This window comes from Cryptomeria japonica, chromosome 6 (assembly GCF_030272615.1).
Source record: "Cryptomeria japonica chromosome 6, Sugi_1.0, whole genome shotgun sequence".
Classification (NCBI taxonomy): domain Eukaryota; kingdom Viridiplantae; phylum Streptophyta; class Pinopsida; order Cupressales; family Cupressaceae; genus Cryptomeria; species Cryptomeria japonica.
The window spans coordinates 402715525-402730178 of NC_081410.1; the positions used below are offsets into that span (position 1 = coordinate 402715525).

Below are 14654 nucleotides of genomic sequence, written 5' to 3' on the forward strand. Positions count from 1 at the left end.
GAATTGTGAAAAGCAAAGTCTGTCAAGTTGCAGTTTTCTTGACAAACTGCTTTTTCTGCAGATTTTTCAAGTTTTTTCGGAGAAAATTGTATGGTGACCTGTACAATCTTGCATCTTTAACGGACTGTGAAGATCTAATGCTGCTAAACTGTTCTTCATTTTTAAATACGAAACAATCAAATTATAAATTACCATCAATAAGATAGAATTGACATAAAAAAGTAGATGAAAGATTTGTCTACCAAATGCAAAGCCAGATATATATACATTAGAGGCTAAAAAGAATTGGGAACAACTGAAAGTAAAGCTTCCATATATACTTAATCCATTTCCCTCAAGTATCTTTATTGAAGGAAATGGCCTGATGAGATACAAATCTGTCTTTATTTGTTGACAGAATTGAAAGGATTACAACTATGGATGCACAAATGATAAATGGATAATTGTTAGAATGCAAATTGATTCAACCATATGACAATATAAAAACTATTGGAATTTATTAATGCAGGATCCAAGAATGCTGGAAGCTTCTCTTGATAAATCTACACCATAGGATGAACTTGGTAGAGCACTTGATCATGAGATAATCAAGCGGAGGAGTTTTCCAGAGTATTCAAAGGACTTCTGAGTTTCTTCTAGACAGTGATTTTTCTCTTCCCGTGACCAGGCCTGCATAAAAACAAATCTTTGAGAATGACTTAAGCTTGCTGCTAATTTTAGCGAGAGAGAGTATTCAAGTGTTCATAACCCATTTCTATATTCTCACCTCCGCAACCTTGTTGATCTTCTCCTTCACACGATCTAACAACTTTTTCAGATTTCCCTCCCATTTATAAAACTCCAGTTCCTTTCCACCAAGAATCTTTCCAGCAACCTGTGTCATTGAAATTACTTAAGCAATCATCTACATTAGGTAAGGTTCACTAGAAGCCTCAAAATACTTTACAGCAATATTCATTTACAATAAGTTCTTGGGAATAAATTCAACCAAGGCACTATTCAGTAGGAATCACCTTGAAAGTCTTTCATCTTGCCACTTTATCACTCGAGTTCAAGCAGTTATTCACACATGGAAGGACATGATTTTAATCATTCAAACTTGTTGCTTTCTTATAGTTATCCACAAAATTATATTTTGAGTGCCTGAATAGTTAATAAATAGAATGCCAATTATCAAGTCACTCTAATAGAAAGCAAGCCTACAAAAGAGTCCAGTGGAGAACCAAAGACATGGTCTCCAATTGTCTCATAGTTTGTGTCAAACAATTTAATCTGAAGTGCCCCATCACAAGATTCAACATTTCTTTCCTAAAATGTATGATTCTTTACCTGATTTCATTTCCTATGGCCATCAAACTAAGTAAAATCTATTGATCTTTTTGTAGCTTCTACCAAAATGACCCTTCTAACCACAACATTTAGCTACTCTCTACATCAATTCTCTAGATCAATTCGCTTTACAGATCATGCCACGTTTTCAAATATATGCAGAGGAAATTTTCTAATAAAATTCAAATTAGAAAAAACACCAAAAAACATACTCGATTAAAAAACTAATCTGCATCTACTATTTCACCTTTCTTTCAAAAACAATTCCAAGAAATATTGACAAAAATCCAAAAAGTACTAATATGCCACTACTGTAGCGTATATGAATCTCAAAGAATCACTGAAATGTTTCTAACAAGAATTAGAAAATAAAATCTACTCTTGAGGAACATCTTTCGATTGAATTAGAATTAGATATCAAAGTCATTATTCTATAGAAACAAAATCAACTCGAAGCCACAATTTCACCTAGTTCTTTGTTTCAACAGTTAGCAGAATTTTAGCTAGTCAACCAAAACAACTTGCAAGATTATAATATAATAATTATTGTCGAGTTTTTGAATCATTGACAACATACAAGATGGTTTCTTAGGATATAAAAAAAACTGTTTTTAAATTCACAATGCAAAACCAATGGTATAATGAATTTGTCAAAATCAAATAAATTATAATATCAGCAATGTATGAGTGATTCCAGAGATACACAAAGCTCGAAACAATGGATGAATCAAGATGACAGCATATTACAATTTTGTGCCAGAAACAAGGGCAAAAACAAAATATAAGAAAATCAATAAAAGGAAAATAAAGGGTGAGGTGATGACAAACATATTACTATCCAGATTAGCAGAAAACAATGAATACAAAGAAGCAACAAAACTATAGAATGTGGACATCAAGGAGAGAGATAAAAAAGGTTTAAGCAGAAGAGAAAAACTGAAGGTTATAAAGATTGACCATCCAAGCAAATAAAGGACGATAAAATCACAAATGGTTTCAGCACCTATGTTCCACAGGCACCTGTCTCCTGGCTATTTCCACCTGTCTCCACACCTGGGACATTTCAGGGATGTGGGGATGGGCAGGAAACATCCTGGAGCTGTCCCCTGAAAAAAGAAAATTGGGAAATATTTATATGCTTAAAAAACAGCAGGGGATGGCTCCTTCCTGTGATGATCGAGTGATGCTCAGAAAGTGCAATTTATATAATAAAGGGAAAAAAACACACAAAAATGAGAAATAAAAAAGGTTATAACTGCTATGTAATTCAGCTCAGATCCAGACCGATCCACATAATAACATATATAAATATGAACAGCCACATTACATGTGCTATGATTCAGTCATTAGTTTTGCTGAATATGGTCTATTTTTCCTCCTCTTTCATGTTTAAGGAATTTTAATGGAGGATATGCACTAAATTTTGAATATGATATTGGGCCTTGGCAATGAAGCCCAAATGAATGCAGCCGGAAAAGGATGAAAGTTCACACCCCTCTTAACCATCTTGATTTAGCTATGCATAGAAGAGATCACAAGTGAAAATCCTCTATGAGAAAGGAAATGTGAAATTAATGCGATAGAAAGTGTTTAGCAACATTGTTACATTTTATTCACGGTACCAATTACAGGGAATCAACAATTTTGTCAGAAAAGAATAGTTATATTATCATCAAATTTAAAGAATTTATAATGCTAATGCAGGTGTCACTTATTCATCTCATAATTTTATATTTTTAAACCTACCCTCATCATTTTGTAGTGACAACTAGTAGTCTTTGGGTATTGTGTTGTCATTTTTATATAAGATATGCTCACAGACAATAAAGGCAATAACATTTTGTTAATTCGTGTGTCCAACTCCATGTGAATTCTCAATTCAGCTCTAAAAATATATAATATGGTTCTATAATCCATACGATGAATGCCTTGTACAGGAATAATTGAAATTTTCTATATTTTTTAAATGGCTTGTAACTCAATCAACTAGGGATATTTTACCCAGCTTGGGTTCTCTCAAGATCAAATTTTCTATGTATGCTATGTTTTTTTATGTGATTTCAGTATTGTTCATAATTGTGAATTACTTTTCACATTTCATCACTACTTAATGTAGAACACATAAAGGTTGTTTTCTTAAGTATTCTGTATTAAATGGCAAGCAGCTCAAATCAGCAAGCTCTTGAATTTGTTTTTGTAAATTAATTAATGGAATATCCATAATAATCACAGATCAATAAAGATTCGTCAAGCCCAGCAAAAAGTGGACAAGAAGATCAAATATGGTTTTTCTTGTTGACCCTGTGAGCACCTAAATTTTGCCACATTGTCAACTAAATCTGTCATCATCCTAGTCAGCTTACTCCATCATTCCAACCAATCAAATCTATTGTCACTTGTGTAAACTAAAGATTGAGTGTGTAGGCTCTTCCCTCATGCAATTTTGTGATCTTGGGAATCAAAGACCCCCATCTCTTCCTTTTTTAATTTTTTACGAGCTCAGCTTGGATTTCATCACCGAGTGTCGAACCGAACCCACATGTTCTAGCAAGCTATAGAAATTAGGAAGAGATTTGAAAGACTCCTTACAAGATAGAAATTGTTGTTTTTGGTTCAGCTTTGTAATTTAGGACAAAGTGAAATGAGTAGGAATTCAACCCCAATCACACACTTTAGACAAGCTCCCTAATTTCATGGACTTGGGCCTCACATACCTTTGAGTATGTAGCTTAGGGAACCTTTTAGCCATTTGGTCTTTGTAGTGCACTACTATGCAGTTAGCCACAAGAAGTTACTCACACCATACTTCTAAAAACAAGATAGTAGGCCACATATGCTCTCCTCTCACGCCCTAGTGTGATCTTGAGGATAAAAGTGGCCAGTGCCTTAACATCCCATACCATTTCCGACTAGATCAAAGTATGTTTGTGGGACTATGAAACCAAATAATTCGCTTGAGTAGACAGGTTGTTCATATGTCTGCTTTGTATTCCATCCCCTTGTTTGAAACTAGTGCAAAAAATACCAAAACGAAAATAAAATTCATGCCTAAAAAAAGACTTGAAGCTAGATAAAATCAAAGTTTAAACGCGGAAAATACATTTAACCAATTCTATTTTGTCTAGAAGCATCTATTAAACAAGTTCAACCTGAAAACTTCAAGTCACCCATTTTCAAAAAAGGTTTAAATTTGGCTAAAGAAAGTCATTTCCTTCAAGACACACCATGCATCCAAAAATCATCCTTATGTTGGAAAGCTTGCTTGTTTAGATCAACTTGAAAAGCCAATTGTGTACAATGATGATAAGCGATAACAATGACTTTTTCAACCATAGAGAGTATGAGAATGATAATGAAGATTTGTTTAAAAAATGAACAAGGACATGTCCAGATAAGTCAATTCTTATTTGAGCAAAAGGATGATATCCTCATTCAACATATAGAACTAGGAGCAAAACTTCCCATTGATCAGAAACTCTAGAACTTAAACATCATAAGTCGCAAGCCTTCAAACATACGTCATGTAACTACTAGCGACCCTATTGACCAAAATAAAACAAACACTGATATTCCACATGTTCCTGGTATTTCCAAAAAGAAGATCCTAGTACAACAAAATCCTCAACATTAAAATCAAATCATGTTTGATCAAATGCAACTCTTGAGTGAACAAATTGTGAACTTAACCTCACATGTATGTCCTTCATCATCCAAACCTTCACAATACCAACAAACCAAGCCAACCCTTAAACAATCCAATCAACTAACAAACTTTATCTTACCATTGTCACCACACCAAGGTCCACCATTTGCCTAGGAATGGAGAACCATGGAGGTTCTCAATGGCCTACGATTGGGGATTCATCATAAAACATACAAATTTGAGTTGTGCCCTCATCCTTTTGACAGAGCCATGCTACAAATCCCTTTTCCTCCTTATTTCAAACCACCCAAATTTGACAGGTACAAAGGAAATTGTGATCTAAGAGAACACATGAAGGAATTTTTCGTGACATGCCAAGAAGTAACCTATGGCCCTATAGTAACAACTACCTAATTTGATTGTTCCCTTTAGGCTTAGAATGTCAAGCTTTAGAGTGGTTTTTTCATCTTCCTAAGGAATATAACGACATTCCTCAATTTAGTAGAAAGATTCATAAGACATTTCTCAAACAACATGGAACATGAATTGACAATGATAACAACATTCCCCAATTCAGCAAAAAGTTCATAAGATATTTCTCATACATGGAACATGTATTGACAATGATAGATTTGTCATACCAAATATAGGAATAAAGAAAGTTTCCCTTCTTTCCTTCAAAGATGGCAAAACATGGCTAGCAGATTCCCTTGGCAATCCTTATAAACTAGTTTGTTAGCATTTTCACCACCAACCAAATCAAGAAATGTCATTTCACTTGTAGGTGCTTTATGCAACAACCTTCAATGAGATCATAGAAAAGGAGTCAATCAAAGAAGCCCTCATTGCTAAGCGATTCCCAAAATCAAGCTCAATTGGACGAACCAAAATTCTTTCATAAAAATAAGAATGTCATTTAATGACACCATTATTGGTTCAAAGAACAATTAGACAATTCAAGTTATTCCTCACCTTACCATCCCTAGGGAGCAACCTAGGCAAGAAATCGTAAGAAGTCAATCTACTCCTCTAGGGTAACCACTAGAAATTATCTTTCACGAAGTAGTTGCTGAAAACATGACTGTTTTTCCACAAACCAAGCCCTTTGATAAAAATATGCCAAAATCAAAACATTATAGAGAAAACAAATATTAACAGTTTCACAAAGTCCAAGGACATCCAACAAATCGATGCATGAAACTAAAAAATTACATAAAAGATTTGATTGATAGATGCGGTGTGGAAATTGAAGGAAGCACATCCACATCAAAGAATCAACAATTTGGGGATATACCAAGATCCCTTTCAAAACATAATAAAAAAATAAAAAATAAAAAAATCCAACTCAAGGTCAAAATAGACTTGGATAAGCTCAGCATTTTCAAAAGCAAGGAAAATTCAATAAATCTCAAAGTTTGTGCCATAGCTTCTTACAGCCTGCAGGAGACAACACATTTCATTGTGCTTTATAAAATAAATAACACATTCAGATGCTTTCAAAATATTCAAGTATCCTTTTTAGTCTGGTCATTCAACAAAATTCAGCATGAGTTTTTAACAAGAAATAGACTTGCATCCACCCAAGTGTACACGTGCAAGGAAGATTCACTATTTAGGTTTCTCAAATTTATCAGATTTCCACAGTCCATGCTATTGATTGGAATATATTTCTGGATTCAACTGCGTAAGAATTATTGCATCAACGTTTCAGGTCATGCTCCATGAACCATCATCAGGATGAAGAAGAAAAATGATGGATTGCAAATCGAGACTGAATAAAAAGACAAGAGAGGGGTAACAGTGTGAAGTGTGCACAAAATTCAAGGCATAGAGAACAATAAAAACATAAAAAATTAGAAATAAAAAGAAAACCTAAGAAGATAACTGACCAACAAAGAAGAGGAAGCAAAAGAGATAAATGGCTACATTGACACCAGAAAGAGGAAAAATAATAAAAAGAATAAGAAAAATGATAAGAAAAATAAAATAACAAAATAAGGAAAGCAATGAAGAAGAGGCAATAATAATGAAAGCCTAAAAGATGAAATACAAAAATTCAAAACCCTAAAAAACCAAAGGAGAGAAAATAACAATAAGACAACATTAATTGTAAAAAGATATCATGAATAATACCTTATATCATTAATAAGGTATTATTAATGATATCTCTTCTAGTTATTTAGGTTTCTTCCTTATCATAAAGTAATTGTAAGTGAAATGCGAGTTTTGCATGATTATCTTTTTACTTGATTATGAGACTAGGTAGGCAGGTATCTAGATCCTGTTGTATTGTATAAAATTATAGTACCATACATGATGAATTTGACAAGACATTAAGATGGAGGACGTGCCACACACAAACAAAAGAGGGCCCATGTACAAAGAAGATGAGTCTTTTAGTGACTCCACTAGACATGAACATGAGTGAATAAATGACCAAAAGAAACACCTGCTCAAAAGACATTTCAACTGATTTGCTTGAGTGCTAGAATCCTAGTCAAGATTAATTATACAAACAGCACAAATGTAAAGTATTATCTTCAAAAAAGGTAAACTTCCAGAATTAGGAAATTTCTAAAGAATGTGTCACCATCTAAAATGTTTACAGAAAGCACAACTTTATTATTGCCACTAGAAAAAAGAAATAGCAAAGAATTTGAAAGGATTGAAAAAAATTGGGAAGAAGTGCATCAAGAGTAACACTATGTATCTGTAACTGTGATTTTTTTAGTGTAAACATGTAGACATGCATGTTACAAAGAGAGCAAGAGAGGCTGACCGCTTTCCCAATCATTCGACCTCCAGCAGTGTGTGCAAAATATACATTATAAAAGTGGCAAATGAATGCTGGTGGATCTTGCTCAGATAGTTCTTGTAAATAATTTGCATACGATGTTCCTGGGGAAGAAGGATCTGGAATTGCATGTCCCTGTTGTCTAAACCATTCCAAATCTTTTGCCAAATTTTCTGACCTTTCCAATCCTGTATTTCTGAACTCGGCATCTACACACAAAATACAAAACATTATAATTCATTATCTATTTACTCCTGTACCTGCAAAACTGCAAAAAAAACATATCTTGGCAAGTAAATACTTAAGAAACCACCTTATATTTGATGTGCACAATGTTTATCAAGTGAGATTGAAATTTTATAGCCACTCAATATTAAATGGCCCTTCAAAAGGCAAAATAATGAATAATTATAATGTATCCAGTGCAACAAATATGTGGAAATGTCACAATTAGAGTTCCTGCATTACAAAAAAAAGTAGACATGGAAATAAAATGTTTGTCTTTAACTCCCCTGTTAATGAGGTAATCAACAATGCTCTAACATCTTGTTAATTCTTGTCAACTGCCCTCTTGGTTTCTCAAAATTAAAATTTGAAGTGACTGCTAGAGGTAATCCGGATGCAGGAGTTGGTGTAGTGATCTGCCCCCTTTTGGGTCTGAGGGAAAGGAAGGGGTCAGTAAGGAGCTCTCTCTTCTTAAGTTTCAGAACAAACAATGAGGCACAAGCATTAGCTATTTAGGAAGGCCTCAAGTTGGCCTCTTCACTAGGTTGTAAAATGTTAGGTGATTATTGCAGGTATGGTTAAGAATTCCTCAAATGATTGGAAAATTAACAATATTTTAGCAGAGGCTGACCTTGTGGGGTAGAGTATTGAGGAAGTTACTTTTGTTCATAGCTAGCAGGAATGTAACAGGTTGATTGATTGTTTGATAAATGCTGGAATTGATAAATTCCCCTTTTCTTCAAAAAACAGTGAATGTCCCTGGAAAATGGGAACATTTGTTATTGATGCTTAATGCGGAAACTCCTCCTTCCAATATAATATAGATGAACCTAACTTTTACTTACCTCATTCTTATGTGGCTATAATGAATGTTTAAGTAGATTGGAGCAGACTCGCATGATTTTTCACAGCTAGTTTCTTGTTTGTGGACCTTTCACATGTAATCATGGCTCCTTGCTGGTTTATTTGTGTACCTAGGACTTGGCACACTCCTCAGCATGGATGGTGTCATTTTTAAAGGCTATCCTGCCTGTTGTTATCCTATGGATTTTGTGTTTCTACAGTTTGCTTTTCAAGAATCAGATTTCTGGCCTTCCCCAGAATGCCAAGGGCCACTCCTCCCGACACACATCTTATGGCGAGACTCTATCAGACCACCATCTCTGGAGGCCATCTGTTACTCCGTACATGGCCATAATGAATTTTCTCAAGTTCATCTTGGGGGTCAACGGTTTGTGACATGTATAACACAGCGGTGATCCATATCGGGGCTTCAATCACTGGGGATATCATTAATAAATTAAATGCTAAACCCTTGATTCTTAATTCAAGGAATGGATTCATAGTTGTGTTCTTCCAGGGGAGGATAACATGATATATCCTCCCATGCGAGAGCTTTGAGGAAGGCATGGGCGTTGTGACTGCAGGTCATAGTAATGCATAGGCCAAGTAAATGGTTGCGACATTGACTAAAATCTCGAAAGGTTATGTCTCTAGGGCCAAACAGCAGTCTTTTCTGGAATTGAGTGAGCAAGTTGCAGCCAAGGAAGATACAGCAATGGGTTTAGGCCCACCTGATAGTTAATTTGGCTCATTTTTGGCTTCTGGTAGTTTTAGCTGGGCTTCTTTTATCAGAGTCATCTCTTCAGACTTCTTTGTAGCCCGTTTTATGTATGTATACAGGGTTTTGGTTTGGCTTCTCGAGATTTTCATGAATTTTTGGTTACTATTATTATTGGTAAGGGCCCCAAAAGCATCCTCACTTCACCTATCAAAAAGTGCTAGTAGATAATTATTCATAAATGACATACTGGAAACAAAATTATCTTTGAATGAGCAAGTTACAGCATGGTTTATTCAAAAATGTTCATCTCTAAACGGCCAACATAAAAATGATACCAGGAGCTAACTAGCATAGAAATCCAGAGTAAAATGGAAGATGTAAAACAATCCAATATTGAATAGCCTATAATAATACTTTTGAAAGCAACAGCACACTGAGTCAAGACTAGTCATTAGCAGATGCAATTTTTATCTGGTAGTCATGAGTTCCTCCCAACTAAAGTAACAGCAAAGACAGAAAAAAGAATCAACGTGTATGGTGAAATGTAACCTAACACTTAACTAGGGATTTAATCACCCTCAAATATTGATCCGACCGGGCCTCTTTGTAGCACACCTTCCAATATCTCTTGCAAATGTGCAATTTGAAAAAAATATTATAAGAATTTTTTTTTAATGAATGTAAGCATACACAAACCAAGAGGAAAACCAATTGTGGTGATAATTTTTGTGGATAGCAACATAAATGGTAGCTGTTGCTCTAAATCTCTACAAGCACATTTTAAATTTCGCAACCCCACCTGCAAAAATGTCCCCATTGAATAGATTCTAGAATTAAACAAAGACTGTGACTGAGGATGTACAACAAAGAGTTGTCAAAGGCAGTATTGTTAGAAATAACTCCCTTACAAAAACCAAAAATATGTAAACACGGTTGAAATTCATCCCCAGATTAAAATGGCATCCAGAGGTTCTGGAAATTAAGCTAATTAAGACAAAAAGATTATCTACAAAAGCATTCACATTCTCCTGCCCAAAACAAAATATCTCCTTTGGGATACACCATATTGTTAAAAAGTAGGATCATAAGCTATCACGTGATAGTAATATTTTATCCTAGTGACTGCGTGGTTTTCATTCCTACAGTATATGACCCAGATTGGGATGCCAAAAGAAATACTTCAGTCAATTCCTTTATATCCTTGTAAATCTTGACTGACAAGAACCATTGATCAATGCTATTAGAATTCCACAATCCATACAAATATTGGTTGCAGTTTCTGGATTTGATAGTTTGAGAAATTTTTAACCATCAACGTTTCGGATCACATCTCCTTGAACTCTCTTGCAGCCTGATGATGGATCACGGAGTGTGATCCAAAATGTTGATGGTTAAAAGAACCGCTGGGCTTAATGGTTCTAATGTATCCCAGATGGAAGGCAATAAGAATTAATGAGAATAAGCCAATATCCAGACCTACATTCTAAATTTGTCTGGTTTCATGGTACTACATCAGGCTAATGTTTAGGTTTGATTTTCTTTTAGGCTTTTGCCAATGGACCTAACTTGAAGATGCGTTGTAGGATTATTCAATATTGTAAATACAGTATGTACTACCTTTAGTCAAAGGGCGTTCTACTAAATATATTAAATCTAGATTTGACCTACATGCTAAGCTGCAGATGGCTTATGCACACTCTCTATATACTATAAATCATGTAACAGTTCTGTTCATTGGCTGCCTGTGGTGACCTGTCAGAATTTATACATTTTCTTTTTTCTTATTTTTTATACCCTTTGTTAGTTTGTTTTTTGGTATACATGATAATTGGTAACAATTAACAAATGCTGTCTGGTCTATCTAACCCATTCATGACCATGCAATCACCTGATATTTTCCAAAAGTAGATCAATTAATCTATCGTCCAATTTTCTACTAAAGTCTATGGCCCTGTCCATTACCTTCTGCATGTGAACTTAAGATAATTATCCTACTTGCTGCCCATCCTTGTGCAGCATTCTATTACACAGGTCTTCCCAACACAAGACAAACTAAGCATTACTAAAATCAGTTAATTTTCCTCTCTTCTTAAAGGAATTCAGAATCTATCAAAAATCAATACAGATGACTAGTCTAATACAAACCATGAAGAAATCTTTTATATATCAAGAAATATATGTCTGTACAACTTGAGCATGAAGGAAATGATTTTTGATACTGGCCAATCAAGTATTGGAAATGGGACCAATGGGCAAAATGATAAAGGCATTTTTTCTTATTTTAGGGATTTTTATTTACTTTTTAACGTTTGGCAGTGGAACATTTTTAGAGTAGAAATCTATTGGTAATTTAAATGCAAAGTCCTAAACAACTTTAGCAGCAAACTGGATTTTTCATTTTACAAGGAATCATCTTACTGCAAACTTATCCCAAATTTCCTCAGTGACATAACTGAGTAAAATACAGTAGCCCACTTCAACTGGACCACTGTCTAACACACATTTTTACTAAAACACCCATGTTCAAAGCTTAGCTATTAAGAAATTTTTACAAGGGGGAATGTGCAATCGCAAGAAACCAGGCAATCAAGACGATGTGGAGATTACACTAAATTGTGGTATGCCAGCTCTGCAAACTAAAATAGTAAATACCCAATAACCTCAGCTCTGGGTGGTCAGAATGAGGATTTCCCTACCCAATTGGGTGGTCTTATGAAGACAATTATATTATTTCATGCAATACCCAGAAAGTCTTGCATCAGAAACCTTCGTTTGTTTGATCAGTTTGTACCCTTGAAAAAACAAAATATCATTATAGTGAATTGCATATGATGTACACATATGTACATCCATGGTCAATAGAGAACCAAAATGTAAAAACATCTTTATGAGGGCACAAAAAGGTAGACATTTATTCGTTTATGAAGGGAAAAATACTTTAAACAAACGGGAAGGTTTGCCCTTCCCTACTCAGTTTCACTTTTTTCTTAAGAAGACAATTAAACATTTCATACAATATCCTCTATTTTATCAAAATCTTCCATTTGTTTTACCCGTTTCTGCTCGTTGGAAGCATAAGTTTAGTATACCAGATCACATATACATGCACAGTCATCGCAAAGTAAAAACTAACTAGACATCTGACTTAAAAGGCAGATTAACCCTTTTCCTTTATCAGTTTGCGCCCATTAAAGAAACAAGAATCATATCAGAGAAGTGCATTAACATATGCAAAATACGTAGTCAATAAAGAACCAAAACATTCCGTCATCTTAATGATTACAGAGGTAGAGATTTCTAGGTTTTAACCAAAGAAATAAATAAATAAATTTGGGTTTATGCATATAAACAAAAATGAAATTGAGTTCTTTTGGCCACAAATACAACTGAAATTAGATTTTTGGTTGTAAACAAAAATGAAATTAAGTTTTTGCTTACTGACAGGTGGGATGAGATGCCTTCTGTACTATATTCTCTAAGGTGTCGTACACCACTTTGCTGTCCACCAGGAACTTGAGATAACCTTCAATTGTAGGCTCCCATTTGCCAATGGGCTGACTATCTGGCTCCTTTTCCCCCTCTTTGGCCACATCTCTGGTGTGGAGTTTCATAGCCACAAACCTCATTTCCTCCACAAATCCCTTTTCTTCACCTGGGTAAGGTTTTCTGGGCTTCTCAGCAGTTGCTGCTGCTCTCACAACAAGCGTGCCTCTTTCATGCGAATTCCATGCTTGTCCAATTTTCGTGAAGCCACCAGTAGAAAGAGTAGCATTAATGCTGCTTCCGCCGCTCTTCCTGTCAGGTAGTGCTGCGGCAAGACCCACTTGTCTTTTTGGCTGTAAAATCATAGCTTGGCAATTTGGGTTCCTCGAAACAGCAGGTTTGCAATCATTGAGATAAGCATGAGAGTGGGAAGCCATCTGCAAATCTCTGAAAATTACTGTCTGGGACATTGACAGGGACATATTGAGTCTTAAATCTGTTGAACCACAGAAATTTATAGTGTGTTGATTCAGAGAAGTAACAGATTACGTGGTTGGATGCCGTGAAGCCTAATACTTCGGTCTAGATAATCCTAACGTATAAGCAACAGAGCAGGAATGTCCGAAAGATAATATCAAATTGACGTGGGTTTGTTATAAACAGAGAGTTCGGCTGGCAAAAGCATAGTAAGGATGAGAAAGGTGCCAATTGGGAAAGAGAAACGTATTGGATGGAGTGAATTAGGAAAAAAGAAATGAGGAGTGCCGCATTCGAGTGTAGAAGAATCTTTCAATCGTCTATGCTTTGTCTGCTTGTTTTGTCATTTTAATATTACTTAGAAAAATGAAAAGATGCAGATCATGACGACCAAATCGAGAATCAACAATATCTTTCCTTGTGGGTTGCAAGCTATCCAAAGCTTTCTTAAAAGATAAGCAAGTTATTCAATTAAAAAATCAATCCACCTCAGAAGACATAATGAGTTTTTTAAAAAAACTAACCATTTCCTTTTTTAAAGTGCTGTTTTTTAATTTTTTTCTAATTTTGAATTATTCAATAGAGAATAAATCGGAGTTAAGATTTCAAACAGCTGATGTAAACCATTCTCATCAATCGGCCAGATTCTGGGTGTTGTTTCAACTGAAAAGCTCTTTATTATGAATACTATCTTTAAAAGAAAAACTTTAAGAGAACTTGCATAAGTCTGATTGAATGACCGGTATCTTCAAGTCATGGTTGGAAAATTGATATTATGAAAATGTCTTTCACTAGGGATATACCCCTTATGATGATTGTTGATGGTCCTAGAAATATTTTATATGACCAAGAGTGTTGGTAAAGTTGCACATGGGCATCAAAGTATTGAAGGAAATGTTAGGTGGTTAGTTTCTAGAGAAGTGTAGAGTAGAAAATTTGTATATTTTTATTTAAGTCTTATGTTTTTAGATTTGATATAAGGGATAGACAATTCTTAATAGTGATGTCAATATTTTTCTTAATTTAAGATCTACAAATATTAATAATTAGGGAGATTAAAAGTGTCCCTTACATAAAGTCTATTTTTTTCTTAAGGATAAGAAATAAAATAAAATAATAATATAATAATAATAATCTTG

General features: G+C 34.7%; 1 protein-coding gene across 1 annotated transcript; it reads right to left on the bottom strand.

Moving 5' to 3' along the window:
- Positions 1-282: 282 nt before the first annotated feature.
- Positions 283-13932, bottom strand: LOC131065835 (heme oxygenase 1, chloroplastic). The gene is made up of 4 exons (XM_058000471.2): positions 12998-13932; positions 7752-7975; positions 767-874; positions 283-669 (listed from the first exon to the last, which is right to left on the bottom strand). Exons 1-4 carry the CDS (start codon positions 13518-13520, stop codon positions 577-579), a joined length of 948 nt encoding a protein of 315 aa, XP_057856454.2. The 5' UTR covers positions 13521-13932; the 3' UTR covers positions 283-576.
- Between the last annotated feature and the right edge of the window lie 722 nt (positions 13933-14654).

Coding starts and splice junctions, on each gene's coding strand:
- LOC131065835 (XM_058000471.2), bottom strand. CDS start 13,520: ATGTCCCTGTCAATGTCCCAGACAGTAATTTTCAGAGATTTGCAGATG. Junction 7,976..12,997: donor GAAGGCATCTCATCCCACCT/GTCAGTAAGCAA, acceptor TTTTGTGTGTAG/ATGCCGAGTTCAGAAATACA. Junction 875..7,751: donor GTCGAATGATTGGGAAAGCG/GTCAGCCTCTCT, acceptor TCAATGACACAG/GTTGCTGGAAAGATTCTTGG.